This window comes from Poromitra crassiceps (genome assembly GCF_964638095.1).
Source record: "Poromitra crassiceps genome assembly, chromosome: 2".
Taxonomy (NCBI): Eukaryota; Metazoa; Chordata; class Actinopteri; order Beryciformes; family Melamphaidae; genus Poromitra; species Poromitra crassiceps.
Genome location: NC_139624.1, coordinates 94,754,347 through 94,773,615, shown reverse-complemented (window position 1 = coordinate 94,773,615; position 19,269 = coordinate 94,754,347). Strand labels below are relative to the sequence as shown.

Below are 19,269 nucleotides of genomic sequence, written 5' to 3'. Positions count from 1 at the left end.
CATGTCTAAGATGCGGCAGATGCCACTAGCACGATTCCCTACTCTAGGTGCTGTCATCAATGCCATCATCGCCTCAGCATTATGCCTCTGCCAAGAGTCAGAGTTCATCCATCTCGTACTTGATTCCTACATTGAGATGTCTCTAAAGGAAGGGGAGCGCATGCGGCGTGCAGACTCAACAACAGGCATCGACATCATTGGCATGAACCGAGACACACCCATCCCTCAGCAACTTGACAAGTTCTGGGCGTCTGAGGAGAACAAGCGGAATCTCCAGCTGCTAGTTTGGGATATGGTGTGCAATCGAGCCTGTGGCAATGCTACCATCATCGTCAGCTCTGTTGTCTCTGATGATGAGGTGCTTCCAGCAAAAGGGGCTGGTGGTCAAGAGTTCCCGGACCTGTTGAACTGGATCGAGGAGGCTGATGCCAGGCTGGTGGTGCATGTGGAGTGGGCTGTTCGTGTGAAACAGTGCAAGAGAGTTGACATAGTCTCCAATGATACAGACACCTTTGCATTACTGCTACACTACACCCCATACTTCCATGCACTGGGGATGAAGGAGATCTGGCAGCAGTATGGCACTGGTGAGAAACGGCGCATGCTTCCACTGCATCAAGCGGTTTCTCAACTTGGAGCACAACTAGCCAAGACAGTGATCAAGGCACACATATTGTATGAGCAAGGTGGGGACCAAACACGCAGCTATGGCCTCTGACCCAGTACAATATCTGACCAACTTTGGAGAGGCAGACACCTTGTCGGAGCAAGATATAGCACTAGCAGAGAAGTACTTGGTACGTGTCTGGGCAGGAGCCAGGTCAACTACAACTGCTGACACGTTTGACCACCTCAGGGTAGAAATCTATAACAGTGGCAGTGCTGGAATAGATGCTCTCCCTCCTACAAGCAGTGTGATCAGAGGCCATCAAACGAGGAGCCTTTCTGGTCCATAGTGCATGCCAACTGCTTGCGACAGCCGCCGAACGTGAGGCAAGACTAAAACCAAAGGAACATGGCTGGGAGGAGCACTTTGGTACACTACTGCCGTCAAAATGTCTGAAGCCCTTACCACTGAGTCTGCTCACAACATGCAAGTGTGCAGGCAAGTGTGACATTCGACGCTGTGGCTGCTGTTCTGCTGGAGTTCTGTGCAGCATATTCTGCCATGGAAAAAAGGATAATTCATCCTGTAAAAACATATCTCAATAACTTGCATGCACACAATCATAAGGGTGCCCTTTGAGTAAAATTGTTATTTGATTTTGTGTTATGATTTCATTTGCATATCACATTTATTCACTAATTAAAATAAACATGATTGTTCAGAAGACAATTGAGTTATTGAAAAGTGACATTGGCTTTGATATTTCAAGGACAAGATGACCCCTAATGGTCAAAACAATATCAGAAATGAATTATAAATGTGAGAATTAGTTGAATTAGACTTCTTACTCCTGATTCTACTGCTACAAACGGCCGAGTTATGGCCAAGGGCTTCAGCATAGCAAAATGACCTTGACCATGACCTTTAAAGGTCAAAATGACCCCCAAGGGTCATAACAATATCAGAAATGAATTCCACTCACCACAATCAGTCGAAATAGAGGTATTACATGTGTATATACTCTCAAAAACAAAAAAGTTAGATTTTCATCCTGGCCGATGGCAGCCATATTTGATTTGGCCATAGCAAAATTCGTGGCACTGTGGCGGACAAGCACCTCTGTGATTTTTCATGTTTAGGGACCCATTGACTGAGTTCAAGTGAGAAATTCCCCCAACACCAAATTGCGAGCAGGTCTACAGGCCAGGTACTGTATTAATCCTCGGGTAGGCTATTCCAAAGGGTTGGGGCCCTCACAGAGAAGGCTTTGTTACCCTTTGTTTTAAGCCTGGTCTGGGGAATAACGGTAGATAAAAGCATTTTACCCGAGGATCTCAGGCCACGGGCAGGTATATAGTAGCTTAAAAGTTCAGACAGGTAGCTCGGTGCCAAATCATGGAGGGCCTTAAAAGTCAAGACTAAAATGTTAAAATCAATTCTAAAACGGAGCCAATGAAGGGAAGCTAAAATAGAGGAGATGTGTTCAAATTTCCGAGATTTGGTTAAAAGTCTGGCGACTGCATTCTGAACACACTGGAGTTGGAAGATCCTGTTTTGGTTCAGGCAAGTAAACAGGGCATTACAGTAATCCAGACGAGAGGTGATAAGCATGAATAACTCTATGAAGATCATTAAAAGAAATAAAATGTCTAATTCTAGAGATATTTCTCAGCTGGAGGAAACAAGACAACGTGGGATTCGAGTGTGAGGTTCTGGTCTAAAGTTAGCCTGGGTAAACCCAGCCTCCACGTGACCTGCTCTCAGACCTGCTCTCAGTCTGTGACTGTGCTCTCAGTCTGTGAGCATGCATTATCATTATCAGCGTAGCAATGAAAGGAAATATTATGCTGTTTGATAATGAGGCCCAGGGGCAGTAAATAAAGAAGAAATAAAATTGGACCCAGTATGGAACCCTGCGGGACCCCATACTTCGACAGTGTTTGGACAGCAAACCTTCTGTTGAAAAGGTATGAGGAGAACCACAGGAGGGCTGTCCCTGAAATACCCACCCAAGTCCTCAACCTTTCCAACAGTACCCTTCATATGGGTGGACGTGAGGGTGATTATGCTTCAGATGTACCCTTCATATGGGTGGAAGTGAGGGTGATTATGCTTCAGATGTACCCTTCATATGGTGATTATGCTTCAGATGTACCCTTCATATGGTGATTATGCTTCAGATGTACCCTTCATATGGTGATTATGCTTCAGATGTACCTTTCATATGGGTGGAAGTGAGGGTGATTATGCTTCAGACGTACCCTTCATGCCAGTCTTCATGCCGCTGAGGCCCTGCTGAGTAACGGGCCTGTCCGTAACTTTGATCTGGGCCGACAGGACTCCAGGCATGGTGATGGGTCCGCCCCCCCTCGTCCCAGGATGACCCCCCGTAGCTGGAACCATCTGCAAGGAAGAGACCATGACCAGAAGACAGGGCTCCTCCTCATACTACTATTCTTTCTGTCTTTCTTTGTCTCTGCTAAAAGTGTCTGAGCTCAGAAACCAGAAGTCCTACAGCAGCCATATGGGGCAGGTGGGCTCCTACGCCACTACGGTTCGGTACCTAAACCCGGTACCGCTATGGCACCGGTTCCTTTGGTATTTCCTTTGCTGTTATTTATTAGTACTAGGCTCGGCCGCTGCATGGCCTCGCCCGCAGCTCGGCCTCGCCCGCAGCTCGGCCTCGCCTATTGCCTATTGGTGCGCACGTGTGTGTGTTGCTCACAAAATGTTAGTGCATCAGTGATGTCACAATGCCTCCTTGTGTGTCTCTGTGTGGCCCCATTATGATATCACTGATGACATCATCAGTGTGTGTGTGTGCGTGCCCCCCTATGACATCACTGATCAGTCTTGTCACAATGCCTCATTGTGTGTGTGACATCACTGATCCGTCTTGTCCCAATGCCTCCTTGTGTGTGTGTGTGTGTGTGTGTGTGTGTGTGTGTGTGTGTGTGTGTGTGTGACATCACTGATCAGTCTTGTCACTATGGATGGGCATTTTAAGCAATTTAAATACTCGAGTACTCTCCTTCTATTATGAACGAGTGCTTGAGCACTCGCGCGGGGGGCGCGGGCTGTGTGATTACTATGGTAATGACTGAGCAGGGGTAATTTCTTTGCTGTGTATGGGGCTGTTCACACATAACGTTCGCATTTTTTCATGGAAAAAGCGCTACCTGGAGCATTTTTTGTCAGGAGAGGGACTGACTGTGATATTAGGTGATGCTAAGCTAACATCTAAAGCCTACCTTTAGACAGTATCTCCGATGGTTGGATTAGCGCTTTGGAGCAGACAAGTTGTGAAACAAGCGAAGGCATTTGATTTCCAAAACATGTCCATTGTTGCTGAATAGTGATCACCATGATGCGATTGTCTCCCAAAAAGTGATTATTTCTCCACATTTCTTGTGACTAACGTTATGGGAAACGACACTGTAGTCAGTAAACTAGTGCAACGTTTTGAATGAGTTTTATCGGGCGTGCGCTATGAAGAAGAGTGCTTCTCATTCGGGAGAATATCTCCAGGCACCATTTTCGGGAAGAGCTGGAAAACTTCCGGTTAAAACTTTCAAAATAATGTTACTTAAACAAAAGTAAATAGCTTATTGATGCACGTTGGAGGAGAAAAGGTATTTCAATGAATGAAGCAGCATCCTTGTATCAAAATACTCGTTGTGATGTTATATGGCGTGAAACTGTGGCTGTAACGCATTACTCAAAATAAATAAGGTTACAATAAGCGTTTTATTTTGAAAGCAACAAAGCGGATGACGTACTTGTACATTCTGGCTGACTTGACGCCCGGCCGTGCAGTTGCTGCTGGTTGCTGCCGCGTGATTTCTATTCGCACATAGGATACGCAATAACCACGCCCTGTGGCGCCGGGATTGGCCAGGAGCATTGAAGCTTGGGACTAAAGCACCTGGGGTTTTTCATCTTTTAAAATAAAGATTTTTAAAAAACTATTGCTTGTTACATTTTCAGTGCTGTACCTTTTCTCTGGGTAAGAATTGAGCTTGAAATTAACGATATGATACATTATATTATATGAGCTATGAACATGAACACAACACCGTTTATATTGTTGCATGTTTTTGTAGATTGTGTACATTGTGTAGATTACAATTATTATGCTTATTATTATTATTACTATGCTAAGGAAGGTAGGTGACCATAATTCATTTGATTTCAATGTCCGCTCTCAATGTCCGCTCTCGAAATCGCTGTCCGTTCTCAAGAGCTATTCAGTTGGTTCATGAAATCGCTGGGCTGCGTGCCCTCCAGTGTTGCTCCTGGCCAATCCCGGCGCCACAGGGCGTGGTTATTGCTTATCCTATGTGCGAATAGAAATCACGCGTTGCTGCCAGATCCACATGACGATGCGTGCGACGTGCGTAGATCTTCTATACCATTTTTAAAGGGGTGGGGAGTGGGGCGAGTACCCGAACAGCAGAAACGTTACTCGAATACTGACGTTATGAACGAGTGCTCGAGTACCCGAGTACTCGCGCCCATCCCTACTTGTCACAATGCCTCCTTGTGTGTGTGTGTGTGTGTGTGTGTGTGTGTGTGTGTGTGTGTGTGTGTGTGTGCACTTATGACATCACTTTTGACATCGTCGCTCATGGCATCACTGATGACATCACATCATTAACTAATTAGCCTAATTAAAAAATCCAGCTCTGTCAGGTCACCCGCACCGGTGCCCTTTACACACCCTGAAAGTTTCAGCCCGATCGCACGTAAAACGGCATAGCTGTGGCCGGACACAGAACTTGAAACAAACAAACATCGCCCACATACACAATTTTATACAGATTGTAACTGTTATTTACTGTTAAATTATTATAGTTTACTTAGGCTTTACTTATTTATTTATTTATGTTGTTAAATTTCTTTGCATTTGGGGAAAAAAATCACTTCAGTCAATCAGTTTCAGTTCAGGGACCATTTAGGCACCAGTACCGGTTCAAGAGTATCCTTTTAGCACTGGTATCGGAAAAATACGAAACGATACCCATCCCTATAATGCCACCCATTATTCTCTGATTCTGGTTCTTGTTTTGCTGAACCACTGGTCACTGGGATCTGCACCAATAAACTCTTTGACACAGAGGTCCAACAGGGTTATTCCCAGGTCCATGTTATGTCTGAAAGGGTCAATCCAGTTTGGCCGACTCGGCTTGGCAACCCACCTCGAGGTTGGCCGGACCAGGGTCGGACATGGGTTGATTTCAGGGTGAATGGCACCACCTGGGTTGATATTTGTTATACTAATGTTGTAAAAGTGGAACTGAAATTAAAAAAGTTTTAACTATTTTAGATCAGATCCCTGGTCATAGAGTGCACCTATTTAACAATGTATGCCAAAATTTCACAGAAATCCAAACAAGTTGGATTTCTGGATTTTTACATCAAACTTTAACCATGTTTTCTTCGTTCAAAACTAAATCTACAGTGTGCTTACGTCAGCATGTACTACCCAATTTCAACCAAGAATATCATGACAGTTGACAGCTGTCAATCAATCTCTGGCAATTGTCCTGTGTGGTGCTGACACAGAGAGAATGTTAACCAGCTGATGTTTCTGGGGGGAAGGGGGGGAGAGAGCTCAAACATGTACAGCCTCACTCCCAGTCCCAGGACCAAATAGTCATCCTCTCCCTCATCTTCCTCCACCCCCGGCAGCTCGAGGTTTGACATTATGCCTGCCTGCTCCAGTAACGAGGGAGATATGGGGGAGTGGGGGTGGATAACGTTAGTCCTCCACAACTGGAGGCTAGTGTTACCGAGGCTAGCATCCAACTCATCGCTGTCACACTCCATATTGTTTGGGTTTGTTCTGATTAACTTTTCAGTGGTCCAAACTCACCAAATTTTATGTCCTACCTCTCTAGCGGCCTGTTGTCCAATCAAATTCCTCCCAGTCTCTCGTTCCGCCTACAGCCAACGTTTCACTCGTAAATACATCAGGAAGTTAATACTCTGTAAATGCCATTTTCAGCTCGACTTTAATTGTTATGCATCTCTCCTGGGTTGTGACCCAGTCTATCTGAATTGTCATGACCAGGGATTAACCCCGTGTTGACTGACTTGTGTGAATTGACACACAAAGGGTTAAACATGGGTCAAGTAACCCTGGTCCGACCCAAGCTGTTGGTCTGAAAGGGGTGTGCTTCGGTGGCTTTTTCCGGCGTTGGGTCGTTGGTGAGAGAAATCACTCTGATTGGCTGGTCAGGGGTAGAGAAATCACTCTGATTGGCTGGTCAGGAGTAGAGAAACAGCACAGGAGAAGAGAGGGCACACAAAACACTCTGCTCATTTTCCAACTTCATCTCATCTATCTGATCATTCCAAAACAGATGTTTTCACGACGACGTGCCTTCAGGAAAGCCCCTCGAGCCTCTCGCTGCATGATATCACCCATTTAGTGCTGTTTCTCCTTATTTTTCCACCTCTGCCTCTTCCTTTCTTCTTCCACAAGCAAAAGACCAGACCAGGGCTGACAACACCAGTGCCATTTCAACTTTTTATCAGACATTCTCGATTAGAAGTAGCTATATTATGAAACCGTTTAAGTGAGCGAAATAGTAGGCAAACACTGTTTTGTTTTATGAATCAGGTCTCACGCAGGCACAGGACGTACATGCTAGTTGCCCGTCGGGTGACGTGTTTGCGGTGTGTTCAAATCAGTTCAAATGTAACTTTTTGGCCCTGACACAGCAGACGTGAGGTGACACAGCAGACGTGAGGTGACACAGCAGACGTGAGGTGACACAGCAGACGTGAGGTGACACAGCAGATGTGAGGTGACACAGCAGACGTGAGGTGACACAGCAGACGTGAGGTGACACAGCAGATGTGAGGTGATACAGCAGACGTGAGGTGACACAGCAGACGTGAGGTGACACAGCAGACGTGAGGTGGCGTATCGTTCGGCGTCTACAGTAGAAGACATGTATCAGAGCTGTAGCTGACTCACCCCAGTTGCAACACGTGGGACAGCTGTGAGAGGAGGTCTTGCAGCCGTCGGGGGTCTTCCAGCCCCTGGAACCAGAGATCCAGCACGGCTCGCTGGTCTGCCCAGACCAGAGGGGGGCCGCTGGCTCGCCATGATGCAAAGACCCCTGGACACAAAGTAACACATTCTCCTGAAGAAGTCTTTATTTGCAGGGTAAAGCAAATATGAAATACCCCCTTGTAGGGTTGTCACGATACTAGAATGTTTAACTTCAATACCAATTATACCCAGGAAAGTATCGATACGGGGGGGGGGGGGGGTGGTTAAAACTGCATCAAGAGGCATACAAATAAAGGTAGACAGATGGACGGACAGACACGCTTCTCCATAATCTAGGACTGAAAAAACTTGGACCTTACACAGCAGATTACTCCTGCTCTTGTCATCAGTCTACCAGGACACTTCAAGCTTGTTGAAGCAACACAGATACCCAAACCCAACAATGACAGGGAGGCAAAATCAGAAGTTTCATTAAGAGAAAGCACTGCAGATATCAATACTGTTACAATTGAATATTGGGTAACACTTCATAATACTGTAACACAAAAAATGGGTAGTTACTGAGGAACGAGTAAGGAACGAACCATTAGTTCATGAATAGTTAATGATTAGTTAATGAGTAGTTGATAGGTAGTTCCTTAATGGTAGTTACTTAAGAACTGACCATTAGTTACCATGTTAACGAACCAGTAAGTAATGATTACTTCCCTAATTTTTTTTTTTTTTATATGTTTTCATTCACTAGTTCATTAATAGTTAATGGGTAGTTCCTTAAAGATCCTTAATGGTAGTTACTTAACACTTTCAGTGCCACGGCCCTTGGGCAAAAGGTTGCTTGCTGTGCCACATAGGCCGCAATGCATTTTAAAACAGTCATATAATTTCTTTAATAATTACTATGTAAACACTGAACACGCACAAATAACGATGAGACTCTCTTCTATCACCTGCAAAAAAAAGTTTATTGATCCCATTTTCCGTTCTTTAGTTATGAGCCGGAGAAGATAGGCTGTTTCGAGCAAAAAGACACTTTTCAAATTAGAAGCTGAGTTATTCCGCCTTTTGTGAAATGCAGCATTTCAAGCACATTCACTGAGTCTGAAGCTAATTTTCTGATGTAGTCACACCTCAAAAATAATTTCCTTCAATAAAACAGTGAAGGCAAGGGAATTTTGTTTGGAAGAATAATATTTTTAGCTGAAACCAGCAGCGCTGGCGCCTGCATGCGCTGCTGGTTGCAGCTTCTTGCTGATCTTTTGCTGCTGGTGGGCATCGGATATTCTGGCTTGCGTTTGCCAACCCTGTCCTGCTGTCTGGGTCTGTGTTGTGTACTTGGCTCTGCGTGCCCACCTCCCCCCCCCCCCCGTTGTGGGAGGAGTGTCTCTCTGCTCTGCTGTTTTCCCTGCCTGTGCTCAGCACTGAAAAAGTCTGCTAGATCCTGCTTTTTTACAGCCGCGTGTACCAGCTCCCATGCTTCGAGTTGAGAATAATAACAAATCCACGGCTGATCATGCAAATGGGTGTTGCAGGGGACACGGAGGCTGTTGCAGCGGACACCGAGGTGCGCAATTGTGATAGCAGATTGGCTGCTGCAGGGGCACAGCTAAACGTTGCTTCAATGAAGCCGCTGCATACGGACGGATGCGATGCGATTTCCTTCCCCCCAATGACTTCTTCTGTGTGTTTCACTCCACGTTCTCTCATCTGGAGAGCGCTGTCGCCACCTAAGGGTTCTGTAAAATAGGTTAGACACATTCAATACCTCTGATACTGTAAGAGGCGATGTAAGAGGCATAGATCGACACCCCCCCGTCAAAAAAAAAAAATCGAGTTATTGACGCCATTTGGCGTCGCTGGCACTCTACGGTAAATTTCTAATGACGCCATATGGCGTCGCTGGCACTGAATGTGTTAAGAACTGACCATTAGTTCCCATGGTAGTTACTAAAGAACTGACCATTAGTTACCATGTTAACGAACCAGTAAGTAATGATTACTTCCCTAAAAATTTTTTTTTTTAATATTTCACTAGTTCATGAACAGGTAGTTCCTTAAGAACTGACTATTAGTTACCATGTTCGTGAGCATGACTCCACCAAATACTTACCAGTTGTTCATGAGTACTCATCGTTACTTCATGATTACCTTACCATTACTTACCATGTTAGTGCATCATTACTTCCTGCTTACTTTACCATTAGTTCCCATGTTTGTGCCCCCTCAAGTGAAGCAGTACATCTTACTGAGTAGTTACTAAGGAATACACCATTACTTCCTGCTTACTTTACCATTACTTAACATGTTTGTGCCCCCTCAAGTAAAGCAGTACATCTTCCTGAGTTGTTACTAAGGGATACACCATTACTTCCTGCTTACTTTACCATTAGTTCCCATGTTTGTGCCCCCTCAAGTGAAGCAGTACATCTTACTGAGTAGTTACTAAGGGATACACCATTACTTCCTGCTTACTTTACCATTAGTTCCCATGTTTGTGCCCCCTCAAGTGAAGCAGTACATCTTACTGAGTAGTTACTAAGGAATACACCATTACTTCCTGCTTACTTTACCATTAGTTCCCATGTTTGTGCCCCCTCAAGTGAAGCAGTACATCTTCCTGAGTTGTTCCTAAGGAATATACCATTACTTCCTGCTTACTTTACTAGTGAAGACGAATTTATTCAAGTATGCAAATTAAAAAAGTGTAGCTCCTCCCACTTTAGTAAAGTACCCTACCCCACTTAGGAGATCGAGGTACCCCACTAAAACCACGCCCCCGAGGCTCTACGACCTTCAGGGGCGGAGTTACCTTTTTTGGCTCCACCCACCCCCGCCGGAAGCCAGGGAAAGGGGGCGGAGCCTATTTTTTCACATTCGAACTCCTTGGGGGCGTGGCTACAGTTCTAGCCTACTTTGGTTAGGCCACGCCCACCGGAAGTGCGATATGTAAACCCCATAGACATATATAAGGCTAGATGGCTTACCCGCGCTGCCGGTCAATGGAGAGCGACGTCGTCGCATGGTGGCCATCTTGCTACGGCACCACAGCTTTATATATATCTATGGGTTAAAAAAACGCTAACATTTTATTATTATTTTTGGCTCCAAATTACACCAAACTTAAACTGAAGCATCATCATCATGAGATGAATTCACGCACCTAGTTTCATGCAGTTTCATCCATTTTGCTAGGAGCTATGAGCATCTGTTGTTGGGTTAGTATTATCACATCAGATGATCATAACTCCTAGGGAAATGGATGAAACTGCATGAAACTTTGTGCCTGAATCCCTCTCATGGCATAGATGCTTCGGTATAATTTTGGTGTAATTTGGAGCCCATCAAAAATATAGTGTTTTTTGTGTTTTTTGTTTTGTTGTTGCCATATCTCGGGAACGGAATATGCTTGTAATAAACCAAACCGTTTGTAAATCCGTCAAGATTTCAGCAAGTTATGAGTATTTTTGTCTGTGCACCCTCCAACAGCTACCAGAGAACGTACCAGAAAGCCTGCCGTAGCAAGATGGCGGCGCTTCAACGACGCTGGTGACTCCGCCTTAAGCCATCTAGCCTTATATATGTCTATGGTAAACCCTACCAAAAAAAGTGTTTTTTTTACTAAGTGTTTGAGCCAAGAACTAGTGAAATATTAAAAAAAAAAAATTTTAGGGAAGTAATCATTACTTACTGGTTCGTTAACATGGTAACTAATGGTCAGTTCTTAAGTAACTACCATTAAGGAACTACCTATCAACTACTCATTAACTAATCATTAACTATTCATGAACTAATGGTTCGTTCCTTACTCGTTCCTCAGTAACTACCCATTTTACTACCCTAAAAATTTTTTTTTTTAATATTTCACTAGTTCTTGGCTCAAACACTTAGTAAAAAAAACACTTTTTTTGGTAGGGTTTACATATCGCACTTCCGGTGGGCGTGGCCTAACCAAAGTAGGCTAGAACTGTAGCCACGCCCCCAAGGAGTTCGAATGTGAAAAAATAGGCTCCGCCCCCTTTCCCTGGCTTCCGGCGGGGGTGGGTGGAGCCAAAAAAGGTAACTCCGCCCCTGAAGGTCGTAGAGCCTCGGGGGCGTGGTTTTAGTGGGGTACCTCGATCTCCTAAGTGGGGTAGGGTACTTTACTAAAGTGGGAGGAGCTACACTTTCTTAATTTGCATACTTGAATAAATTCGTCTTCACTAGTAAAGTAAGCAGGAAGTAATGGTATATTCCTTAGGAACAACTCAGGAAGATGTACTGCTTCACTTGAGGGGGCACAAACATGGGAACTAATGGTAAAGTAAGCAGGAAGTAATGGTGTATTCCTTAGTAACTACTCAGTAAGATGTACTGCTTCACTTGAGGGGGCACAAACATGGGAACTAATGGTAAAGTAAGCAGGAAGTAATGGTGTATCCCTTAGTAACTACTCAGTAAGATGTACTGCTTCACTTGAGGGGGCACAAACATGGGAACTAATGGTAAAGTAAGCAGGAAGTAATGGTGTATCCCTTAGTAACAACTCAGGAAGATGTACTGCTTTACTTGAGGGGGCACAAACATGTTAAGTAATGGTAAAGTAAGCAGGAAGTAATGGTGTATTCCTTAGTAACTACTCAGTAAGATGTACTGCTTCACTTGAGGGGGCACAAACATGGGAACTAATGGTAAAGTAAGCAGGAAGTAATGATGCACTAACATGGTAAGTAATGGTAAGGTAATCATGAAGTAACGATGAGTACTCATGAACAACTGGTAAGTATTTGGTGGAGTCATGCTCACGAACATGGTAACTAATAGTCAGTTCTTAAGGAACTACCTGTTCATGAACTAGTGAAATATTTAAAAAAAAAAATTTAGGGAAGTAATCATTACTTACTGGTTCGTTAACACTTTCAGTGCCACGGCCCTTGGGCAAAAGGTTGCTTGCTGTGCCACATAGGCCGCAATGCATTTTAAAACAGTCATATAATTTCTTTAATAATTACTATGTAAACACTGAACACGCACAAATAACGATGAGACTCTCTTCTATCACCTGCAAAAAAAAGTTTATTGATCCCATTTTCCGTTCTTTAGTTATGAGCCGGAGAAGATAGCTTGATTGAACGAAAAACAGAGCTTTTTTTCTACGAGCTGAGATAATGAGCCTTTTGTGAAATTAAACATTTCAAGCACATCACTGACTCTGAAGCTAATTTTCTGATGTAGTCACACCTCAAAAATAATTTCCTTCAATAAAACAGTGAAGGCAAGGGAATTTTGTTTGGAAGAATAATATTTTTAGCTGAAACCAGCAGCGCTGGCGCCTGCATGCGCTGCTGGTTGCAGCTTCTTGCTGATCTTTTGCTGCTGGTGGGCATCGGATATTCTGGCTTGCGTTTGCCAACCCTGTCCTGCTGTCTGGGTCTGTGTTGTGTACTTGGCTCTGCGTGCCCACCTCCCCCCCTCCTCCTCCCCCCCCCCCCCCCCCCCCCCCCCCCGTTGTGGGAGGAGTGTCTCTCTGCTCTGCTGTTTTCTCGTTTTCTCTGCCTGTGCTCAGCACTGAAAAAGTCCGCTAGATCCTGCTTTTTTACAGCCGCGTGTACCAGCTCCCATGCTTCAAGTTGAGAATAATAACAAATCCACGGCTGATCATGCAAATGGGTGTTGCAGCGGACACCGAGGCTGTTGCAGCGGACATCGAGGTGCTCAATTGTGATAGCAGATTGGCTGCTGCAGGGGCACAGCTAAACGTTGCTTCAATGAAGCCGCTTCATACGGACGGATGCGATGCGATTTCCTTCCCCCCAATGACTTCTTCTGTGTGTTTCACTCCACGTTCTCTCATCTGGAGAGCGCTGTCGCCACCTAAGGGTTCTGTAAAATAGGTTAGACACATTCAATACCTCTGATATTGTAAGAGGCGATGTAAGAGGCATAGATCGACACCCCCCCGTCAAAAAATTTTTTTTGAGTTATTGACGCCATTTGGCGTCGCTGGCACTCTACGGTAAATTTCTAATGACGCCATATGGCGTCGCTGGCACTGAATGTGTTAACATGGTAACTAATGGTCAGTTCTTTAGTAACTACCATGGGAACTAATGGTCAGTTCTTAAGTAACTACCATTAAGGATCTTTAAGGAACTACCCATTAACTATTAATGAACTAGTGAATGAAAACATATAAAAAAAAAAAAAATTAGGGAAGTAATCATTACTTACTGGTTCGTTAACATGGTAACTAATGGTCAGTTCTTAAGTAACTACCATTAAGGAACTACCTATCAACTACTCATTAACTAATCATTAACTATTCATGAACTAATGGTTCGTTCCTTACTCGTTCCTCAGTAACTACCCATTTTTTGTGTTACAGTATTATGAAGTGTTACCGAATATTGTATCTACTCTGTTTCCAATTTAGTATTGATACTTATTGATACTATCAATACCTTTGACAACCTTACCCATTGGCAGGCAGTGTTGGGCAGTAACGTGTTACTTAAGCCACTTCTTAACATGCAGTGGAATCCGTATTATAACCTGCTCCTAGCCGGTTGGCCTGCATGTTAAACAACAATTAGCCGGCCTACGCGCACTCCCGCGAGTCCGTATCTTATTCACCTCGGCCGCCGGTGTAAGATCCGCTTCCACGCAAGCGCAGCTGCTGTTAAACAGTGGCAGGTCATTATCCGCAGATCCGTCTGTGGCTCTTTGTGACTCACTTCACTTCACTTCACGTTCACTAGTTTATTAATTAATGAATCATTCGGGCAATCGCTTATATCAACAAATTAAACGAGCAAACTCACGGTTTCCTCAAGTGCTGCAAACGGCTTTGAATTGTTTGGTCGAGCTAGGGATCCCAACGCGCTTCGGCTATGCAGGCAGGCAGGTCCGTGCATCACACCGAGGAGAGGAGACAGCTTACTGCTGCGCTGCTGATCCATGTCAGAAAAAGTGAGACATAGGCCTAGTGATCAATCAATCAAATCAATCGCGCTCATTTTTGGCACATTGCCACCCCTCGTTGTCGGAATGGACTCCGTTAAAACGGCATGTTTTTGAAGTCTCCAGATTTGTCACTAACGTGTGAGGCAGCCATTTGAGGCAGGCAGTGTTGTGTGACTGTGCGTCCACACTGCAGAGAGGATAGGAGCTGACTGACTGATAGCCTATATCGAGACATATAGGCTAGGCCTAGCCTAACTTTTGTGGGGAGAAATAAATTTAAAACTAGTCAGATATGACTTGAATGCCACTTGTAAAATAAATCACCCACAGTGATTGATGACGGTGCGACCACTATTTTGACTGCCTCATTTTTGGCACAATGCCAGGAATTGACCCTCTGTTAAAACGGCATGTTTTTGAATGGAGTTTGGTTACAAATTCGCTAAAGCTGTTTCCTATCACATTTCTTGTCATCGATACATGCTACCGCCACCCCCCCCACCCCCCCCCCCCCCCCCGCCCACTGGCAGAAAAAACGGCTCATATCCAGTTGTTTCTAAACAAAGACCCCTCATGTTTAAAAAGGTAAAACCTGAAAATATCCTGCTCTCTCTAGCCTGACATGATCCAGACTTCATGTTTAAAAGGCACTCTAGTAATCTGATTACTGGGCAGTAACGCATTACTTAGTAATCTGATTACTGATCTTTTCTGTAACTAAGTAATGTAAGGCGTTACAATTCCAAAACAGTAATCAGATTACAGTTACTAATCCAAGTAACGCTGAGTTACTTTTTTTTGGGGGGGGGGGAGTATATATATATATATATATATATATATATATATATATATATATATATATATATATTCCAATAAAGTGGACTCAGTTGTCAGGGTTCCCACACCTAACCTGACATTGCCGGATGGGGGCGGTATTGTTTCACAAGATTCTCCCACACCTTCCTCAACATCAAATTCAAGGACCTTTCGAGGACCTTTTCCCCAAATTCAAGGGCCCAACACAGCATAGATTGAGACATGGATCTAGGTTAATTACTGTTACAAGTTAACAACAATAAGAATGTTTATGATGAGAACTAGCAGAAGCTTGCAGACAATTAAAAAGAGAGGCTTAGTGAGGCAGATTATGTGATCTACTGCCTTCTCTAACACAGCACAGCAAAAAACATACTGTGGAGATATGCTACCCTAAATTCAAGCGCTTTCAAGGACCCATGTCTATTTTCACAAACGTTTAACGCCTTGTAGCCTAAAGGCCTTGATTTATTTATTTTTCAAATTCACAAACTTTCAAGGATTTCAATGACCCGTGGGAACCCTGATTTGAAAAAGGAGCTAGCTTGGTTGTATGTCACTTTTTCTGGGGTAAAAAAAAGAGAGAGAAAAAGTAACTAGTAACGCAACTAGTAACTAATGTAACCAATCACTTTTGAGAAAAGTAATTGGTAAAGTAACTTTTATTATTACTTTTTAAGGAGTAATCAGTACTAATTACATTTCCCAAGTAACTTGCCCCAACACTGTTGGCAGGATGTAAGTTCCAGTTTGTTAACATTATGTAGGCCTATAGCCCCTCAAGCCCCTTGCAAAGGTCTTGACAGACGGAAGTTGGAACAATAGAACGAATCAGCGTGACGTCAGAGTTGTGCCAAACAAACATTAATATCTCTAAAGGTATACACCACATCACTTATATTTTGACATTATGGGTGCAGAGCAGAATTAGCTCAAGAGTTCGATGTATAATATATGCATGTCGTGTTAAAGTTGTGTGAACTCAACTGTCAGTTTTTAAATTGTAAACACGGTCAGCCGGCTAGAGTCAGACCCTCAAACTCAGGCTCCATAGGGTTCTATTGCCGTTGCCACCCAGTGACGCGGTTTGTTTACCAAAATGCTGCTCGGCTGATCCCTTGTATAGGACAAACATCAGGAAAAGCACAAAATCTAGACTACAAAAGCAGCTGCTGGCTTGATACTGTCCCCAAGAGATTGCCTGACAGAATTATCATATTTAACAGGGTGGAAACGTTATTACATTTTGATGGTGATTGTGATTCACTGTCTGCGATTCCGTTTGTATTGCATCCCTGCTACATGGCTGGCTAGCTTGTTGCAATGCTGACGTTGATTCCAATGAGGTAAGCTAACAATGTTAGCAAGCCGTTTGAAGGGCTCATTTCCAGTAGCTTGGTGAAGATAGATCATGTTTTCCAGAGGGTTCAAGAGGCTTACCGTGACGTCTGGCTAATGTAACGTTAGCGTGATGTCAACGCGTAGATATCGTTGACGTTAGTTTGTAGCTAGCTCTCCACTGTTAGATAGTGAGCTAGCAGAACGTTGTAAATGAACGTAAACAAAACACATGTTCAGTGACGTCATAATGCCCCATAAGCTCGAGTCACGTGGAGGTTTGTTCGGTTATGTTACCTGAGGAGAAGATCTGAAACAACTTGTCAGCAAACCCAGCTAATTGTTATCTGAAGAAGCGTTGCCCCAGCAACCGTCTGCGATATTTTTTCCCCGGGATGCAGGATGGCGAAGGCATGACCCGCCCATCTCTGCCTCTGAATGGCGCAGGAGAGACCAATGGGTGAGACACAGGATAGCCAAGCGAATGTGATTGGATGAACAACGTTTGACGCTAGGCCAATCAGATGCAGAGATGGGCGGCATTTCCCTCTGATTGGCGCAGGACAGACGCAGGATAGCCAAGCGAATGTGATTGGATGAACAACTCTGTGCTAGGCCAATGAGAGGCCAAAGTGGAACGTCACTTCCTGCTTCAGCACTGTATCAGAGCAGAGCTGTGTAGATACAAGAGTCCCGACATCTCCATTCACTCCAATGGACCAGTTTTTTACTCTCAAGAGTTCCAGGAAGTAAGGTCCTGGATTAAGCAGCACTGTCGAGTTGCAGCAAAATAGACAGTTTGTGTTGTACTCTGAAAGGGGTTTTCCCCCCTTGAATCAAATTGTACATTATCAGCTTTATTTTAGCATGCAAAAGTAGTGCGAGACCCATTCCTGGCTGTTCATTGGCTAATGAGTCTCGCATTTTGGTCCTCCGCTGACGCCACTCTCTCTCTAGACTCTAGAGGACAATATATCAGAGTAGCCTGGATAGCAGAGCCGTGTAGAACCTGTGGATTTTATATGGTAAATTTCATATAACCTACATAAAGCCAGAGTGTTAAAATCTTCCCCCAATTTCATAAGGTTTCTTTGTGAGTTTAATGATTACATTAGGACTCTTAAACGTATAGATAGTAATAAAAGTAATAAAACTGTCAAATTATATTGTGAACTATTTAAAGAGGAATAATTTGTTTTTGTTTTCTCTCTTGTCATTGCTACTTGATTCTCGACTGTAATTTGTACCATCATACTTTCTTTTCTTTTTTTTCTGTTATGAGCACATGTCTGTTCTAATGTAGGCTACACTTGTCTGAAGGAAAAAAAAGTAGCCTGGATAGGTTGAGGCATCTGTCTCATCTAGGTCTAGACCATTGACTGTAAATATAATGGACAGAACGATCGCATTGAATTTCTCCTCTCTGGAGGAGTTCAAGCCAAGCCCCCAGGCAGGCGCGGACTGCATAATCGGGCACGTCGGGCAAATGCCCGGTGGCCTGGCCTGGCCTGCAAAAAAAAAAAAAAAAAAAAAAAAAGTTTTTGGGTGCCCGCAGTCAGGCCACTCACTGAACAGCAGGCCAGGCACCGCCTACTGGTTTACTAGTGGTTTTATTACGTTATTCAGGGTTAAAGTGGGTGCATCTCATTGTAAAATTGGACTTGGCCCAAATTGGGCTTCAAACGGCCCAAATCATGCTTCAAACGACCCAAATTGGGCTTCAAACGGCCCAAATCTGGCTTCAAACGGCCCAAATCTGGCTTCAAACGGCCAAAATTGGGCTTCAAACGACCCAAATTGGGCTTCAAACGGCCCAAATCTGGCTTCAAACGGCCCAAATCTGGCTTCAAACGGCCAAAATTGGGCTTCAAACGGCCCAAATTTTTTGCCGCCGCCCTTCGGACGCCGGCACGTGCGTCGGCCCGTATCGGCCTGGCCTGCTTGGTATCTAATGCCCGGCCTGAATTATTTTCCCAGTCCGCCCCTGCCCCCAGGAATAGCGCTGGGCTGTGAAGCCATTTGAACATGGTGGCGAAGCTCTGTATTGCAAGTCACGTGACGCCATGCAGCCCAGAAAGGAAAATTCCCATCCACTGGCATGGGGACCCCGGCAGCTGTTAAACCCAGGGGAATTTTTTCCGGGTGTCACTCAAAGTATAAAACGACTCTTTTAATGATCAACAAATTTTTTATGGGGCATTTTTTCTTCAGAAGCCACTAAGAGCTGTATACGGGTGTATTTTCTTCTTGTAATACAATCCATGGGTGGGAGGGGTGGGAGATAGTCTCTTAGAACAGACGAGTTGGCTTCCGCAATTTTCAATTGCTTCCGCCATAGGCTACCATCTGTAATTCATGGGGGAGAATCATGCACCAACCGGAATGGGAAGCAGAAAGGCGGGTCTTCCGCTCATTAGTCCAATCAGAATTTTTTTAAGGCGGGTCTTCCGCTCATTAGTCCAATCAGAATTTTTTTCCGTGGACACACGTGCCGTGATTGGTCGGATTTTGTCGAACTTCCTTCCAGTCTGAAGTTTTTTTTCCCAAC

At 44.3% G+C, this 19,269-nt stretch overlaps 1 protein-coding gene across 1 annotated transcript in view; it reads right to left on the bottom strand.

Annotated features, from left to right (window-relative positions):
* The window catches only part of ift74 (intraflagellar transport 74), a 114,743-nt gene extending 97,658 nt beyond the window's left edge, over positions 1–17,085 (bottom strand). The window contains exons 1-3 of the mRNA XM_083657613.1: positions 17,019–17,085; positions 7,593–7,737; positions 2,869–3,010 (exon numbers count right to left, since the gene is read on the bottom strand). Of these exons, the coding sequence (XP_083513739.1) occupies positions 2,869–3,010; positions 7,593–7,724 (274 nt within the window). The 5' untranslated portion in view covers positions 7,725–7,737; positions 17,019–17,085. The remainder of the gene's footprint in view (positions 1–2,868; positions 3,011–7,592; positions 7,738–17,018) is intronic.
* Positions 17,086–19,269: the final 2,184 nt, after the last annotated feature.